The following is a 19,738-nucleotide window of genomic DNA, read 5'->3' as shown; positions in this document are numbered from 1 at the left end:
TGTTGCACATCCAAGCATCACAATTGTGGCTGCAAATGGTTTATTGTTTAGCCCTACAATAGGAGGAAGCAACCATGCTTGGGTACAGTATGAAACAAATGTGGTTAATGTGAAAACGCTCTTAAATGCTTTTGAAGTTGCACTTATACATTAAAGATGAATAGTACTGCTGGCAGAGGATCAGCATGTTGTGTTGCACAATAGTGCAAAAAATAGTGGCCTTCTGTCGGCAATAATGCTGTAAATTTTCTAAATTAGCAAAATGATTTTCATATACAATTACAATTGGCACAAGTGGTCCCATCTGCAGCAGTGAAGGGGCCATGTTGACCAACATCCCCTGCAGTCAATACCCTTACTTCATCTCACTTCACAAAAACAGAACCCCCTCTTTAAAAGTCTCTGGACTGTGGGCACCAGTCTGGCTCTGTTAGTGGTGACAGTGCCCGTGTACAGAGGCTCGCTCTCCCCATATTTCCTATCTCTTCGCAGCTGTCATATCAAAATAAAGGCAAAAAGCCCAAAAGATAATCTTGTCTCTTGACTGTCAGTCAAATAAATGAAGCAGGTAAAAGATCTCATTTCCTCTAGAGATGCAATGAGCATTCATTACAGCTTTTTGTGATATTTAATAGACTGACTGATCATCTGGGAAAATTATCAAGCAGATCATTAAAACATCATGAAACATGGTTAGTCCATGTACTTCTTAGCTCAACCGGCCAGTACATGAAATTCATCTCTGGAGTAATCCCAGATAGGATCTGTAGCGACATTAAGTAATGAGAGAAAGCTCCTTCCAAATTGGACCGTTACTGAATCTCATCTCAATCTATTATGCAAGATAAATATGATTGTATGGCTGCAAAATGTTCCTGACCCAGTGTCACAGACTGTACAATCAAGCCAGCACACTGACTCACTGCTGCAATAATAATAGTTGAATTTCAAGTTCTTCCCAGAGACACAGAGCCACCTCTTCAAAGCTCTTGGATGACATTATGAGCTGAGCATGTGTACATGCAGTTTCATCACCAGACAGAGGTAGGCAATTAACTGGGGCCGTGTGCTCCAAGGGGCCTCTGCATGGTCAATATATGATGATGAGGGGGCCACCCTCTGTGGGAATGCTGGCATGAGCCTCAAATGCTTTGACTTATCCCGGAATACAACATAAAAATACTGCCAGATTGTCAACTTCCCCAACCCTTTCCCTCTCCTTTGACAATTCAGAGTCACTTTGCTGCTCTGCTCTCTCTTTAACTTTGTAACACTCACGCTATGAATGCCTGGACACAAATTACGACAGAAGTGACATGTCAAATCAGTCATGTATTGCAGAAAAAAAAAAACTTAATCTCTTCTGATTGTTCCAAAACAGTATGAGGCTAAGGGTAAGAACTCTAACCTTGGAGTAACTTCCCTAAAAATGCTAGCTAATATGGTTATGTTCATCTCTCTTCTTAATAACTGAAGGTCTTTTTGTTTGATTAGTGAAACACTGCTTTTTGAACCCACTCACTCAGCATGCTTTAATGTAATCCATTCAAACAGACTGACAGCTGCAGATGAAAAATGGAGAGTGGAGACAAACACCAGTAGAAGGCTGGAGACTACAAAAAAGCCCTTAAAAAACACTCAAGCAAAATAAAACCTTTTATTATGAGAAACCTGTCAGAAATAGCATGTCTACACTGATTCAATTAAGCCTGAGCAGAGGTGTCAGGGAGTGTATGGAGCAACCAAGCTCAGACGTCGTTTAACCAAACAGCCTGCTTCTTTGAATATTCATGGACTTAGAAAAAGCAAGTCATGATTTCAAACACACCTTTAAACATTTTTTTAAATCATTATTATACAACTCACTGCTGTTTTGGGCTCAAGATGAATCTAGTCAATCCACTGCAGCTCGCAGCTACAGAGGCGCTTTGCAAAGTTAGCGCACTTGCTGCATAACTATTACACTGACACAAACAGATTACGTTTGGCTTTTAACCTGGCTTCTCTTTTGTGCTGGAGTGAAACATACTGATGACTGGACTCAGACTGGGCTGTTGTCTGTCACATATCACTCTGCTACACTAATGGCGACAGTAGTCTTGTCTCTTGTGTGCACTATAACACAACACGTGTTTAAATCTGTGATGACAGTGTTGCAAAAAATCCATTTTGTGGCTGAAATTTTATTTAAATTTCAATTTTAAATGCAAGGTACATACTTTATGTCAACTCATTATCATTAATGAAGACATGTGTTTCAGTGTTTCCTACACAGACAATACTTGGGTGAGCCAGCCAGGTATATTGACACCCACCCAAGTATATTTGCCTACCATTTTTTTTATTTCTTTTTAAATATCTGTATGTATATATGTATGTATATATATATATATATATATATATATATATATATATATATATATATATATATATATATAAAACCATTGTTTTACCATTTTCCTGCAGCTGCCTGCTGTCAATATTATCCAACATTCCTGCACATAGGATGATATTCACAGTGCAGTACCTCATCAACAATAAAGGCAGTTTACCTGCTATGATTTCAGTATATGAAGTCACACATTTCATAAGAAGAGTGATGTTATTTGAGCGTTTTTATACAACAGACTTCTGATGAATACTTTATATAGTATGTATAGTATAGTATAGAAGCATCAATCTTTGAGGAATTTTCTCTGTAAACCTTTTTAGAAAACTGAATGTAAATTCCCCCAAACTTTTTAAGAACTTCCCCTATGTTTTTATCAATTTCCCATGTTTTTTTCCCCAGAAACATTTGATTACATTCTCTGGAATTTTTCCTGTAAATCTAAAGATATTTCACAAGACTTTTTTATATTCAGCACTGATTATTAAGACTTTCTGCGAAGCCCTTCAGCAGTCTTCTCCAGAAGTATATTCACTAAAAACATTGGGGAATTTGTGGGAGCCTGAACATTTTGGAATCATATCCTGAAAGTGTTGTAGAAACTTTTGGGTATCCCCTATGATACTTTTCTCTTCTGTCTCTCTGTTTTGTCATATTCTGTATTGTCTGAGGTCCAAACAGCACTATGCTTCATTTAATAAATCTGATTTAAAGAAAACAAAAACAGAAATTTGGGTTGTGATTGCTTATTAAGACCAGCTGAAAACCACTGTCCTTGCGGATCCCTGCCTCCCATAGTTTCAAGTCCCCCAAAAGTCCCCCAAAATATCTTCAGATCAAAACAAACTGGTATCATTTAGATATATGGGGTACAGAAGTTTTAATAAATGAATTAGGGGGTTTGTTTTGGTAAACTCGCATGCAAAAAGGTAAAAATGTTTCCTCATAGTGTAAAACATCTGAAAATTGTCTTGAAGTTGTCTTGTTTTTGTGTCCTATCTATTCTGTTTTTTTTCCACTTGTTTAAATGAATGGTAGAGAGGGGCATCACTTTAAGGATGGTCCAGTGTATGCTCTTCTTTTTTTTTTACCTTTTGGAGAATTTAAACAGTCCGTATCATGGCCAACTCTTACGCTTCTGGGTCATTTCCCTCAGTTAGGAAGCTCCTAAGCATAAAGGACTGTTTAAGCAGACCCAGATCATGTGTGTGTGTGACAGTGTGCAGTCACACTGCACCACTACACTTGCAGGGTGGTGAAACCAAACGACTGACTAATGTGAGATGTGAATGTGGGCTGCCCTCCCCATATGTGAAAGCTGTGGCTGATGCTGCAGCTGCAAAGCAAAACCCGTTATCAATCAGAGAACATTTTTTCAGACTATGACCTCGGTCGGTTGTTCGTGGCAATTATAAAATTCAGGGCACTGTTAATGGAAGTTCTTTTTTCCTCGCTGGAGAAAGCGGGGGTGGAGGTCTCACGACTGATGTTGGCTTTATGACATTCACAGGTGGTGCATGTATCGAGGTTTGCAGTATAATCACAGTGAGTCATCTTGTGTAAGATGCATTACAGCGGGCCGTTATGCAACATATGGGCTGGAAAAGTAGAGACTTGATAATCCAGGAAGAGCTATCGCCAAGGTAGCCTGCTGGTGCAAAGTCACCTTTAAAGGGACAATGACAGCCTCAAGCAGACACGGGACAGATGGTGAGATTATTGTGGACAGAAAAATATCAGCACAGTTGAAGGAATCATAGAACAGTATGCAAACTCCCTTAAAGCTACAAATCAAATGAGTTTGTGCAATGCTTTTCTCACTGAGCTGCGTCATCAGAAGATGCAAAGTGAAGCAGAATTCCTAAAATGCAATACCTCAAACGGCCTCTTGAGTCCCGCGCCAAAAGTGAGTCACCCCGTTATTAAAACGCTAGAATTAACCGAAGAATTAAACTTGTGTACAGCCACATTTATAGCGAACACTTACTTTAGAGAAAACTGCAATGAGATTGGATTGAAATAGCTAGCAGCAGTAGCTAAGATTGTAGGTCACACCTCACCTTAGCATCTAACTTTGTTTCATGGGGCTTAGGAGTGTTTTTTTTTTTTTTAATTTTGGAAATATTCAGAGGTTTGCAATGGGTTTAAAGTACAAATACACCATCAGCGAAGAGTGTGCGGCTATTTTGTGAGGCGTGTCCTTGGGTGAACTTGTTCATTTGAAGCCCTAATTAACGGGTATTACATCTTGGCACTCCCTGTCGGGCTTATTAGCTTAGTTGTAAGTGAGCAAATTAGACCACTAAAATTAAACACACAACATAAATGACTGTTGATATGTAGCATCTGCTGACCCTCATTCTCATTCTTGGGTTAAAAACAGCATGGGAATGGCCAAAATGCCAAACAATTTAAAACATGAGAAAAATAATCAAAGCTAATAAGAACGGGGCTAATAAGGATATTATATGTGGATGTATATGTATAGTGTTTTTGTCACAGGGATTTTGTCTCTGTTAGCTTCTTGTTCTTAAAAAATAAATCCTAGTTCAGGAGCAATTCAGTGCAACATGTTTGGATTGTTTTATTTGGCTCACACTGCACTTTCTAAAGTACACAACAGCAGGTCAGATGTGTAAGGTTACTTTCTGCTACTACTATAGCTCAGCTCAAGTAATGAAGTGTGAGTCTGAATATACAGTGGCTGCTAGTGGAGCAATTAGCTCAGATGTAGCTGTAATGTAGCAGCAGTTTATCAGAACTGAGCTACATTTCTTTCTTAAAACAAAAGTAAAGAGCCAAACTAAAAGCTTCAGGACTACAATGTGCCATGACAAAATGTCTGTGATCCTTTTGCCCCCTGCTCTCCACTATAGCAAAGGTTAGCACTGGAGCTACACATGTCTACTGCTTCATTTTGTCTTGTCGCTCCTATGATTGTGACAGACAAAAATCTGGAATTTTTTTAAAAGTCCCGCCTTTCCTTTGTTTGGGAGATTTCCCAGATTAGTGTGAAATATATTCTTGCAATGGATTTATGAAACAGCCTATCAGATTAGTAATACACAACGGTAAAGTGAGGAATGGCGTCTTGTAGCGCAGCACGGTTTTGCAGTGTTTTGATCTATAAAATAGAAATGAAGTTGTATGAAGGCAGGTTAAACTGGCATGAGTTGGAACATTGTGTGACCACATTCAGGCATGAGAAGGTTCATTATCCCCTCCTATGTTTACAGATGCTATGATCTTGTGTTTAGCCATGCTCTTCTGAAATATCCAGGAAATTCCACAATGCAATGCTATTTAGTTCACTTCCCTTGTTTAAATCTTGTTTGGTTCTAATTGTGTTCTAGCCTGCGGGGAAGCGAACTCTGTAAGAGGGAACCAAGACCTCCATTTTAAATAAGGTCAGAGTGAACTTCAATAGTCCACACCAGAGTTTATTTGAGGATTTACACCACTCCAAATCAGAAAAAAGCACACCAAAGTTCATTTCAAACAGACAGCTTAGGTGGGAATGCTTCCTAAGAAACACCTGCTCATATCGACCTAAAATACTGCATTACTTATCAAGAATGTCATTGTAATATTGTGGCAGTTCTCAGGTAATTAGATGGTATTTTACCTTACTCAAACCCCCTAAACCTAACCCTAAAAATGACTTTTTAGGGTGAGCCAAATAAATAAATTATCCCAGGATTATCAAGCAACTTGTAAAGAAAAGTATCATCTTATTTCTGAGAAATTAAGAAGAAATACCACCTAAATACCAGAGAGTTGCCACAATTACAAAGGTATTACTTGATAATTGATACATTATTACTTGATAAATACCTCCCTAGTATTGTAAGTTATTACTTGTAAAATGCCAACTTTTTATGAGGTAAATACCACTTATTATTACAATAATAATACAGTTAATTACAATTTTTTCCAATAAAATAACTAGGTAATAAGGACCAAGTAATAAAGTATTACCAATCATTTAACAAATAGTAATTTTAAAACATATATGATTTTTTTTGTTTGTTTCTGGTAGTCCTATGTATAATACTGTCAGTTAAAATGAATAAGGTGGTATTTTACTTTATTCTAACCCCGTTAGTCTTACCACAAAGCTAACCCTAAAGATTACTTGACAATTATTCAGAAAAGACTCTAATTTAGTGGGCCAAAATAAAGAAATGACCTGGAATTATCAAGGAACTTATAAAGAAAGTTAGCATCATATTTCTAAGAAATTACTAAATTTACTAGGAATATTACAAGGGTTAGGATAAGGGCCAAGGTAAGGGTTAGAGGGCTAGTGTAAAAAAACTCTATAACTGCAAAAGAATTGCCACAATATTACAGGGAATTGCTTGACAATTAATTGACAATTAATTAATTCTTTCAGAAAAAACAAAACATACGTGGGAAAATCCTCCAGCACAAATAAAATGGTATGAGTAACGCTCCATCACAACAAAGGGTAGTGTTAATAATTCAGCTGTGGTTTGCTATCTTGTCTTGGCATTAGCCAACAATGGCTTTCTGTCCATTCAGGTTGGTAACAGCTTTGATCTGGAGCTGCAAAGGAAAATCCTCCCACTAAAAGTAGATCCAGCATTTTTCTCTGTCCTTTTGGTGCTAGCTGGAAGCCATTATCCAACTGCACACTGGACCCGAGGCTACTTTCCAGGAATGTGCACTTTCTTATCTCCAGACTGCTAATCAAACACATAAAAAAGATGGACAGTTTACATGCTGATAAGCACTAATGCCACTGATACATCACTAAGAAAGGAAAAATATGTCCCTCTGGAGGGCAACACTTGGCAGAAACCCGTCTGAATCCAACAAGCAGCCCGTCAGAGAGAAGCTGAATTATTTTAATGAGGGTGATTACCGCCTCCTGTGCTCTGATACAAGGCAGACTGCTGCACTTCAGCTCTGCGAATGCAGTGAGGACAATACACCATGGCTCTGTAGGCATTCACTGCAGTGAAAGGGGACAGAAATACAGACAGACGCAGAGGAAATGACTAAACACAACGCATACTTTGCCTCGTTTCAGCCAATTATTCGACTCTCCATCATTACGGTCAGTGACAGAGCGCCTCATCACTGGCGGACAGAGGTAGGTACTGGTCGTGTCTCCACAGAGGGAGCAACTAAGGACTCCCATCATCCCAGTTGCCTAGCTGCCATTTTTACTGCATCAAGGACCAAACTCGTCAATACACAAAAACTGTGAAAATGATCAATACACGGAGACAACAACATTCACTTCGAAGTATCGCAGATGATTCAGAGCCACAGTCAGTATATCTGTGAAAGAGGTCTGCTTATTCATTCATTTTATATTTTAAAATGGTGATTTTCCTCTTTCTTGGCAAACATATGAGGCTCTGGCTGACCAAAAACATGACCTGAATGAGTCAGCTGCTGCTGAGCTCTGTTCAGGCTGGGAGAGGGGGCTAACAGAGGACAACTTTAGCACAGTAATATCAGAAAGTGATACATGACAAAGCACTTAGTAGGGATGCAAACGGATGGGTGAGAAGAATAAACTCTAGAAACTCTCAGTATGCTGCCTACTGTACATAAAACAGCAGAATGAAACGGTAATAACTAGAGAGCTAAAAACAGTGGGGCATTCATCACTAGAATTTAGCAGATTCTGAAGTTAACAGATTTAAAAACAAACTGACCAATACTAAAATGTAACTAGAAAAGCACTCGGAGAGCGCAGACCTCTGCCATTAGCCCTATCTCCCAATAGTAAAGAATCCTTTAAAAAATTCTTGAAACCAGACAGTGATCCAGATCACTCCCAAAATCGAATCAGTTATTCCTTGTGCCATTTCTGACATATCCTGAAAATTTCATCAAAATCCGTCCATAACTTTTTGAGTTATGTTGCTACCAAACTAACAAACCCTCCTGATCACATTACCTCCTTGGCAGAAGTAATAATCATCTTAGTTAACCAAAAATAAGGTAAACAATAAGCTTTATGAAAAAACAACCCTGAAAACTAACAAAAACTGTATTTTGTATAAACAGAACCAACTAAAATGAAATAAAACTAAGGATGAAATCTCCTTTGTTTTCGTTTTTGACAGCATCATACCGACCAACATGTCCACATAAGTCTGCAGAGTAAAATGTTCTGATTTGATCAAATAAGACTTTACACAATGGCTAATTTAAGGTCTTGAGTTGTATTCAAATATCACATTTGAATAAATAAAATGAAAAGTGAAGAGCAACCTATTTAAATATAATTTTTGAATTATTTTATGTATGTAAAATACATCTAAAAGTTTCCCATTTTTCCGTTTTGAAGCTTTACATTTAGAAAAGATTAAGATCAGTCTACTAATGAAAATCCAAGATTTGCAGATTAATAAACCAAATCATAATTAACTACAATGCTCTACTGTTTCAGCAGATGGGTTTTGACTCATGCACATTCAGTACAGACTATCAGCATGACTCCAAAAAACTGTTTCCTGTATATTTTAAGTCATGACGACTTGCATCATCTCTTATTTGCTGCAGCGAGTTCAAACTGTTGCAGCATATAGAGAAGTGAAAGGAAACAAGCTTTAAAGAGGCAGTTATCCTCTGACAGGGAGATTAAAAGTTGTAATGTTCCTTTATCAGTCATGCTTTAATGTGTTGGTGAACCAGAAACAATGCTCAACAAACACCTAAACACCCCCACTGTGAGTAACAGATCTCCCTCTCTCGTTTCACTAACATCACTGTCTCCGCTGGGATCTGCGAAGGTGCTACGTGTGGTCAGGTTACTTAATTTGCTTCTTCAGAGTATCAGCAGCTTAAGGGTCTGAAATTAGCAGCAAGGCGAGTGGCAGTGAGGCAGGAGGACTTCAGGCTTCACAGGGTAGAATCTTATTAGCTCACAGCTAACACAGGGGGAAGTGTGGCCAGAAGAACTACTGACACTGCTGCAGGCTTCAGCCAACAAAACTTCTATCAACATCTGATCAATTGTGTAGCATTCACAAACACACAGTCTGTCCTACAGCTGTCTTTGATTTTTGCAGTTCAATCTTTGCGAGCTCTTTATTTTAAAAGTGATAAATCCTTATAATTCAGGTATCGAGATATGAGTGTTTATATAACAGAAAGCCTCTGAATCACAAAAGCTTTTTATCACAGAGGTGTGACTGCTGAGGTGTGCAATAGTTGTGTAATACCGTCCATTTTTTAAGATTTTATTTTTGGGCTTCTGTGACTTTGCTGTAGGGAGGACAGTGGACAGAGTCAGGGAACGACCTGCAGGGAAGGATAGTGAGGCTCAAACCGAACCTCAAGGACAACAGCCTTCATACACAGACCATCAGACCACTGGTGTCCCACACCATTTAATTTCAGCAACAAAACCAGTACTACTAAAAATATATTATTAAAAAAGTGAAAAACTGTTTGTCAAGATTGGTCAAAATGACCAATTATAGGGCAAAATGTACAAAAAATGTGTTTTGATTTTGCAGTGATGCATTTCAACCAATCAGCAATAAAAATACAACCCGCTTATACAATCTTATGCAGCCCAATACAACAGATACACAGTCATTTCTATGTTTTACAAACATTTGAGTATTTGTTGGCATGGTCAAAACACTGATAATTCTACTCTCACGATATTTTACTCCCCTTGTGCATGTTAATGGAGCAAACAAATTATTAGGAACAACATTTAATATAATAAATTCAAGGGCACCACCAACTTAGACTTTGATAATTAACCTTTAGTTGGCTTTTTGATGGTCTTGCTGACCAACCAATCAGAGAACTCCCTTTCTTAGGAACTGTTACAAGGCTACTTCTGCTTTGACTATCGCCCAGGCTGAGTTTGTGAGAAAGCCTGGCAGTAGACATCAGACATCCATAAACGAACGCACACTTATACATCAGTAATCTCGTGCTATGACACCGTTTTTTCAATAAAATCCAGATGTTTCACAGTCTCCATGTATTCAGGCTTGTGCCTCCAGCAGACGTGAGCTACACCCAAAGCATTTTGGGAGTCCATATAGCAGGGCGAGGCCAAAAGGTGTTGGCACTCTTAAACTTCTTTCTTAAACTTCTTCCATGGGAAATTCACCTACAAAAATAAAACGGTGGTTTACTGTACAATGGTACAGTGTAATTCTGGACTGATCTGGTCCTGATGTGATGCTTTCCATTTCATGGGCACCTCTATCACAGCAGCTTTCTTTGAATGCTTGGACCCTTGGGCCTTCAACAGATTTCTTGCCTGGAAAAATTAGGGTTTTTTTTAATTAGCCAAGCATCCATGAATGTGATTGCAGCTATTTTGCCATCCAGTGGTTGGTAGAATCTTGTTTTGTGTGTTTTTTTTTTTTAATGATGGTGAGGATGAGTGTTACAGGGTGGAGCCCACCATGTGGCTAAGTCTACTGCAGACATGAATGTCACATTCATGCTGTAGCAAAGACATTCTGAAAAATGATTTGGTGACCCCCCAAAAAAATCTATTGCAACTCATCCATGGGTCCCAACCCAGACTTTAAGAAATAAGTGCTGTACGGTACCTAGACGAGGATCAGGAGAGGAGGGCAGAACTTTCTTCCAAGAAGGGAGGGCCAACCAAACCTGGGGGCGGGGCTAACTCCCCACATGACATCACGAGGGGAAAATCTGAGAACAGCTTGCATAATATGTCCCCTTCAAAAGGTGTGCTTGAAACATCTGCCAGAGCAACTGCAGATATCCACACCGTAATCCGCAATTATAAAAATACCTTCTTTGGATTTTACTCTGAACAATCACGCTGCAGTAACAACAAACAATAAATATTTAAAGCTAACATAGGTTAGAAGGGAAGATAAACATTTTTAATACTGACAAAAAGTGATTTGCTCATGTTAAGAAGTTTAAACATACTTGATAGCAAACTTACTGACCTTTAAATGCTAGTAATGTTATCATAATGTAGTGTTGACGCTGCCATTCTTTAACACTAGCAAACTAGCGAACATCAATGTACAACTTAACATGAATTCTGGTCTAAGGCTGATTTGAATGTATAACACATTCTGTTAATCTTTTTTTGTAAAACACTTTGTTGATTTGCTGACAGAGTTTTTAGAGATTTCGGGTTATCCTCTTATACTCTTTCTTATTTCACTGATGCCAAGTTTATAAATGAATCAAATCAGTTCAGCAGAGATGGGAAGAAGCTTGCCAACAGGAGATTTTGTGAAACCTTGTAACAGTAAGCAAGAAAGACGGGGCTTGACAAAGGGTAAATAAGGAAAAGGAGAACTATCGCCCTTGACAGACTCATGTCAACAATAACAGGGACTTTAGAAGCATTGTAGTGCATGGGCTGATCAATGTATATCTTAATTATATTCATCCATATGTATGCACAATAATTACGCAATATTTCACTGTTTGTGGTCACACATGTGCATATCAAGTCCTTACAGTAGCACAGTCTTCATGTGTTGCTTTAACCTCAGCTGGGTTTCTGTGCTCTCATGTGGCTTTTGGCTATCAAGAATAGCTCTGAGGTCCATGGTCTTAGAGGAATTCACCTCCCTGTTAACTATGTGTATTTGAAATTACAACATATTAGTGGCAGCCTCAGCAATCTGAAAATTACAAGTTAAACAAGTAAAATGTACAATGTGTGGCAAAAAGGCCAAGTAGTATGTTTAATGTTTGGCATTTTTTATGATTGTGAGTGGAGGAGGTGAGGCTAACGCTAACCTTTTTAGACTGCTTTTCTTCCTAAAAAAATCTTTTTTAAAGATTGTTTTTCCTTTATGTGACAGGACAGCTGAGAGGCAGGAAATAAGGGAAAAGACAGCAGAAAGGTGCTGCAAATTCAGATACAGGGAGTCAAACTGGCAGCTACACCTCTTTGAAGTGAAACTGAACCAAGAAGCAAACAGGAGTTTTTACTTAGAGCGAGGAACTTTCACTTTGTCTCAGTAATGGTACAACCTCTGTGCAGAGCTGCGTCTCTGGGGGCCTGTGTCCATAGCTAGATACTGAAGGGAATTCTGCTGGAAGGATATTGTTAGACTTTTTAATCACCCCTTGTTTGAAGAAAACTGTCATGGTTGCTCTCCAGTGTTTTTTGGATTTTGAGTATAGATTATTTTTGTATTGAGAGGAAGCTCTCTGTGTATTTTCTCTCTAACTACAGGCTGGTTTGGGAGGGCAGGAGCACTGGCAGTCATGGCTGCAACTCGTGAGGCATCACAGCTGTAGCCAATCTTTGGGCAATCATGATTCCCCTCTTTACCACCTCCTATTGAGCCTTCAGACGTCAGCGTATTCCTCCAGCTTCACCTGGCTCTCTCGATGGCGACTAAAACAGTATTTGCACAAGATCAGTATTACCTGCGGACCTCTGTGTGCGCTGAAACATGGTAGGAAATTTGCCCTGGAATTTTTACTTCTCAAATTACAGACATGGTCGATTTGCATGGGATTAAAAGCTTGCTCGATTATTACAAATTACCTAAGGTCTCTTGGTAATACTAATCCTGTGCAAATAGGCCGCAAGTTTGCTTTTACTAAGCTTATACATGTAGTCCTCTTCTCTTACAGCATCTCCTTCTTCCTGCCAGTGTTTCAGCCAGCTCACTCACCATCATTCTGCACTGTTACCTCCATTTAAATAAACTTCTTTCACCTTCAACCCTAGCTCGTGTTCTGCTCCTTGGTCCTAGTCAGCTAATCACCACTGGTCTCACAGCCCTGCTGGAGAGCAGGATGTTGATCATGCCCATGTACTATGTTTTGGGAACAAGTATGGAAAGGAATGAAAGCAATATTAGGATATGAACTTCCTGTCTTTTGAGGTGGTATATCGGGGGAAAACCCAAATATACTGGAGAAACTACATGATAACAATATTCAAGCTCCAGAAAAGGGAGAGAGTGGACTAAATCCCTTTACAAAACTTGAATGGGCTACTATAACAGGGGCTAAATGGACTATTGTTTACTGCCAACAAGTTTTGTACTGCTTGTCGTTGTTGTCACTATTAGAAAAGCAAATAAAATGTCAGTTAAAAAAAATCAAGAGATGGGACTTCTTCATGTATTCTTGGTGAAATTTCTGCAAGTAAAGGCAAGCATCAAGTCACAGAGCTTTTAAAACAAACCTTGATTTCCTTTGAGGGAAAAGGAAGTCAGCTTTTGTAACCTCGCAACAATAAATGCTCACAACAGACACCCTGTTGTGAACAAGAAAACAACGACATGGTGGGTACATCCTCATGGAATTATAGTATATTTTGGTATCCGATATTCTCTATTTTAAAAATTCTCAAGGGTATAGCGGTAGTTTTAGCCTTGGCATGAGTTTTATCCAACAACAAGCTCCACACCATTCATAAATGACAGCAGCACAAGCCTGTTGAGCTCAGGTTACTCATTTTATATTGTCACTCTGATTAGCTCGTAGACGGACTGAACGTTCGTCCAATCACCTTCTGAGAATGTTTCGAAAATTTCTTTTCCCAGATGAGTATATCCCATGTAATAGATACATGAAACGTTCTATCTGGCATGTCAGGCTAGCATAAAGAGGCCTCACTGTACATTTTAGTCACAGGAGCTTTACGTTTCTCCTGTAAATGTAATTCCACTGCTAGAATGAATGACTGCTGTTTGGCACGAGGACCGGACAGAGGGATGATCCCAAATTGGGAAACCAGACAAAGGCCCTACAGTTAAAAGCTGGAGCAGCAGAAGGATGAGGAGGATAATCCACGTCTCTTCCTCCAACCAACACTCCTTCCTCGTCCAGTTTTAATCCTCAAGCAAAGCTGCTGGACTGCTGGGCTTTTCTTCCCAGGTGGCCTGTTTTGAACCCCGCTGTGGAGCAACAAGGCACTCCCTGAATAACCCACACAGGAACTCTTAAATGGGACTTACTCAAAGTCGATCAGGACGAGTACACGCTGTAACGTGTAGCAGAAGGGCCAAACGGTGACACACTGGGCCCCGAGATGTGGGCGAGGGATATGTGTGCGTGTTCCTCCAACCTGGCCATTGTGTGGACAGTAAATCAGGATGATTCACTGGTGTTATTCAGAGGCTCTTTCACACATAAATGAAAGCCTCGGGGAAATCAGAGCTGCCTCCAGGTAGGAGCGCCTGACTGTTTAGAGGAACAGCTGAAGTGTTGAGTGAGCTTTATGAATCACCAATCTGTAAGACACTTTTATGATGCTGTTCCACAAGAGAGAAAAAAGAATCTGTCCAGCGTTGCTGTTTCACAAAATAAAGAAGAAGAAGACACCCAAGAAGACACAGATAAAGTTAAAACAAGATGAGCTGGAATATTTTAAACCAGCGGACCACGATGTGTTTGTTTCTACAATCACAGCGACTCAAGGCCCATTTTTCTACTCAGCTTGACATCACTTCTCTCGGTCCAAATTACAAAAACACAAACATATTTCCCCAGGGAGACTCCTTCCTTGGACCCTTCCCAGGATTTCAAACAATACAAACATCAGCACATTAAACTCCTCGCAGTCAAGAGAGAACAGACAGGTCCTTAGGGGACAGAGAACAGGAAAATGAGAAATCTGCTCTATTAAATGTGCGATATGGGCACTCATATGAAGATGGAAGGCTTGTTTCTGCAAAAAACATGACCTCGCTGTGACCAGGCCTTCTTTATGAGGGGAACTCTGATATGGGGCTCTATTTTTTCTGCTGTGTAAGCATCAGAGTAGGGTTATTGAAAAGTGGGTTTTACATTTTAAGCAACCCAACTACAGATGGTAACCACCCTATGTTAGAAACAAAGACATATAAGATCATCTTCAATATTAAATTTACCTCGGAGTGGACTTTTAGTATTTGCCACTTAACTTCTGCTGCTTCAGGGAGAAAGGATCACTATGAAATTAGCAGCCAAAGAATAGCTGATTTAACCATCACCACTGGCCCACAGACAGCTACATGAACATGCATTCTGAGTTAGTTATGGCCCTTCACAGTAATACACTCTGTTGGTTTTGCCATCCTAGCAGAGGGGATTTTGAAGTGCGTATACTCCATGCAGGCCCACCCACAGATATGGCAGGGTCCCTGAAAGGCTCCATAAATGGGCCCTCCCTTGACGCCACTGAATAATACCCTGCACATTGCACATTAGATCTGTAGTGTTAGCAATGGCTCCCTTGCTAACGTTTGTTTCCTGGGCCTGACTCCAATCAGATTTGGAGCAGGCTAAAAAAAAACTAGCAGGTCTTAGCGGGATTGCACACACGGACATTACTACCCTAGTCCCATGGGCCCGCCCACAGTGTTAATGATATAACAATAAAGGTGCATTTAAGAATAGGGGGTTTACATTTTGTAAACTGTTTATATTTGTTGCTTTTATGAGCAAGAAAAAGCTCCTCCAAAATGTAGCCTAAGTAGCCCCGTTACTTGCATATGCTACGTAGCTAATGTAGCTAAAAGTTAATTTAGCTCACAAAGCAGCTACATAAACTTTGTAACTATGTCATCTATGTAGCTACATTAGCTTTATCAAGTTTGCTTAAGCAAGCTAACTTAGCTACATTGTTATGTAGTGATGTTAATTATGTAGCTAGTGTAGCTGTGTTACCTTTAGGGAAAGTTAACAAAGCTAAAGCCACAGTTCGTGTAACTACTAGCGGGTCTATACTTAATTTAATCCCGGATTAGGCCGAGGATCTTTTTCTGTTTATTTATAAAATGTTGATCAGCCTGTAATGTTTGCAATGTGATTACTTATTAAAGTAACTACGAGATTTTGTTAAAGAATAAAGTTAAATTAAAAAAATCTAAAACTGGAAATATGTCGTACAAATTATGGCATTCAGACAGAGACGGTGTTTCAGAACTACGGTCTGTCAGAGGGTACGCTTGGTACCTCTTCTTGTGTGGTACCAGGCGCACCTACCCAATTCTCCCTCATTTTGTCATCAAAACATTTTAAAAGAAAGTGATACACTATTTAGCAAATAAACCTTGTAGTGAACTGGTTAGACTGAAACTAAAACTTCATTCAAAACAGCAAGTGGCGAGATGCTTTGTTCGAGAATAAGCTGGTTCCATGAGCCACCTCTTTAATGTGAATGACGGGAGCCGGCTCCTGTTTGAGAAACAGTGTGCATTCTTCAATTTTTGTTGATCAATAGACATTTTAAAAAATTCAAAATCATTTCAAATGAATGGAAGCCAAAAAAAAACATCTGTTAATACTGAGTTGAGTCAAATGATCTGTAAAAGAGCCAGAATAAAGCTCAACAGTGCCTGCCTACTTTTGTAGCTGCTTCGGTTCCAGAGGTGAAATTTGCCATTCAAAACCCTCAGACGCATTTCGTATAATCCTTATTACAACTCTTTTAATGCATGAATCAAGCTAATCAGCTGCCTGAGTACTCATGACTGTTAAACATTTGATTTGGCTCAAAAACGGCGTTTGAAAACGGAGAAAAAGGCTAAGGTACAAGACTGTGTAAATGTCCTTACAAGAAGGAAGGAGCTACGTATCCCACAGTCCATTGCGATTCATTTCACTCATTGTTAATGACAGCTTTCAAGCTTTCAAACATAATCTCCTTGTTTCTACACGTCTCTTTTGGGTAGACCCAACCAATCAGAGACATCACTGTAAAACTCAAGGATTGTGGGTTTTCTAGTTTAAAAAGCAAAAAAACAAACAAACAAACAAAAAAAGGTTGATATCTTATGAACTTTTGTCCCCTACAGGAGCATATAAAACGGTTTTAGCTTGCGGTAAGTTTAACTTGGATAACTCCAAAAACATACCTGAAAACCAAATCCGCTATGGAGAAAATTAATGTGACTTTTGCTTTCAGAACCACACAATTGAGCCTTATTCCTGAGGCCGGATGGACACTGGCTGTGGAGATGCAAGGAAGAAACTTTACTGAATCAAACTGAACCACTGGGTGGAAACGCACCTGACCCACTGTTGGGTCTCGACCCACCAGTTGAGAACCACAGCTCTATGGAGACTGAAAAATAAATAGGTATGTTCCTGCACTACACCACTGAGTTTAACTTATTCAAAGAAGATGAAGATGTAAAGTCAAGCAGCACTAACAGCAGGACCAAAATAAACTCAGGAATTCGTCTGCTCTGTGATCCAAGAGCTGGAGAATTACTTAAACCAAAGTGGTCCTTGAACTGCACATAACAAAACACATGAACTTGTGCAGCAGATCAGCTCTCATAAAGGTTTGCTGTTCAAAGAGTCTTTTAACCCAAACATAATGTTTCTCTACTCCAATGTGCTCCTCTGTTTGCAGAAGACTGAGCAGAAGAAAGTCAGATCACAGATGGTGCTTTCATTTGGGAGTTCAGCTTTGGTATGCAAATAGGCCCAAATGCTGTCTTTGTCAGAGTTATGTTGTAAAAAACATACGAGCACAAATAAATGTCTGCAAATCTCTTTGTATAATCTGATCTGTGGGAAGATTTAAAAACAGGCTGTTGCTGCTGTAGCGTCTGAATGAACTGATAAAACGACTCAACACATTGTGATTTTTCACACTCCCTCAACATTAAACCTGACTTAGCTTCCTTTAAAAATCTCTCTTTATAAAGGCCTTATCTATTTTTCTGTCATTTCTCAGAGAAATGAGCGAATATTCAACAGCTGTCAGTCTGCTTTTCATTTCCGTTAAATGGCCACAATGTGCCATTGTTAGCTGACTGCATACAAAGTTTGTTGTCGCCTGCACGGCTCTGTTATCGTGTTACTCACGTCCCAAGGACTTCCTTGAAGTCAAATAATATCTTGATATCATCGACATGCTTTTTCCAAGATCCATCGCCGTTTTCTTTCGCCATTTCGCACCAGGAGGTGGGGAGGAGGAAAGGAAAGGAAGAGGAGGCAGCCGGAGGATCCTCACCCAGACAAAAAAAAAAAACAAGAAAAAGAAGAAAAAAAAGTAGTGCACTTCTCTGTTTCGTCAAGGGCTTCCTGGCTCTTTGTCAGCGTTGACTATGGTGCGTCCTCAGCCCCATGCATGCAGCCAAGAGGGGAGGTATGTCTGTCCTACCCGGAGAGGTGATTTCACTAATCTGTTTGACGTAGCAGATCCCGAGTCTGAGCTTCCCCACTGTTCAGATCACTGTGACGGTGGGGGAAACACACAGGCTCTCCCGCCCTCCTCCTCCTCCCCCTCTATAATTTTCCCAGGCGGGTTTCAGTCACAGACAAGCGGCGATGCGGTGAGCACAGGTCGGGCTACTCGCTGGAGGATGACACCTGGCAGTCTCATCCGAGCCGTGCTGCTGTGGCATCGAGTCACACAAACACTCAGACCGCCCTGTGGTTGTTATAGCAATAGGAGGAGTGGGAGGTTGCTGCTCCCGCCTTTCTATCTGACAGCGTGCACAATGAACCATTAAAGTGTTCGCATTGCACCAAATCACCGGCCCAGCGCAAACTCCTCACTGACAAGGTCTGCTTCTGTTTGTCTCACCCTTAAATCAGCTCTCATTCTCCTGTTTGGGTACCTTAAAAATAGATGCTCTCACTGATATGTGTGTTGAAATTCAAAGGCAGAGGCGCAGCAAGGGGAAAGTGGGGCCTGTGGGCAGCAGGTGACCCTTGCCCCCCTTCTAGTTTTTGTTTCTCTTATTAATTCCATCTTCATCCCTTAATCCTCTGTCTCCTCAAAAACAGTGGTTGCCATGTAGCACAAGCCCATTTCATCCTCTGAGCAGCATGGTAGAGGTGGAAGTACTCTGCAACGATAGTCCCCTCTTTTTTTCTTGGTGGATTTGTAAACAAACTACGCCCCTGCATCACCTTCTGTATTGGCATGTGTACATATGCAGTTGTGCACAGCGCAATGTTCTTAATGTGAAAGCAGATCAGGGGATGAGGGGGCGCAATTATACTCTGGAAACAAGAAAATTGCATCTATTGTGAAAATGCTCTGAAAAATCCTAACATATCACCCATAGGTAACTGACTACTCAGTGATATTAATTTTGTTAAAGCAAACAAAAGATAAGTTTGAGGATCAGATACTTTACCACATTAGCAACAGGTAAAGAGAAAGAACTTTAGAGGGTGAAATAAATCCAGGTAATTGTATTTAACTTAGGGTTTTTAAGGATCATTTTTTGAGACTTCTTGCCTCGGGGGGGGGGGGGGGGCCAAACAGCGCCGAGACTGGAAATCAGTCCTCTGTGACCAGTGCGCCAAGGGGTACAGCCTCTGGATATGGATGCTTGCTCCACCCAGCAAGCTGAACCAACACCCTGACTTTACTCAGTTTTCATTTGATTGATAAATTTTGGTCTTTATGTCTAGGTCTCA

The 19,738-nt window shown here is 39.9% G+C and overlaps 1 protein-coding gene across 1 annotated transcript in view; it reads right to left on the bottom strand.

Moving 5' to 3' along the window:
- The window catches only part of camk1db (calcium/calmodulin-dependent protein kinase 1Db), a 48,141-nt gene extending 29,465 nt beyond the window's left edge, over window positions 1-18,676 (bottom strand). Inside the window, exon 1 of the mRNA XM_041794853.1 lies at window positions 18,170-18,676. Within this exon, the coding sequence (XP_041650787.1) occupies window positions 18,170-18,255 (86 nt within the window). The 5' untranslated portion in view covers window positions 18,256-18,676. The remainder of the gene's footprint in view (window positions 1-18,169) is intronic.
- Window positions 18,677-19,738: the final 1,062 nt, after the last annotated feature.

The sequence above is a fragment of the Cheilinus undulatus genome, linkage group 9 (genome assembly GCF_018320785.1).
Source record: "Cheilinus undulatus linkage group 9, ASM1832078v1, whole genome shotgun sequence".
NCBI classification, from domain to species: Eukaryota; Metazoa; Chordata; class Actinopteri; order Labriformes; family Labridae; genus Cheilinus; species Cheilinus undulatus.
The sequence above is the reverse complement of the archived record's forward strand: the minus strand, read 5'-3'. Positions and strand labels throughout refer to the sequence as shown.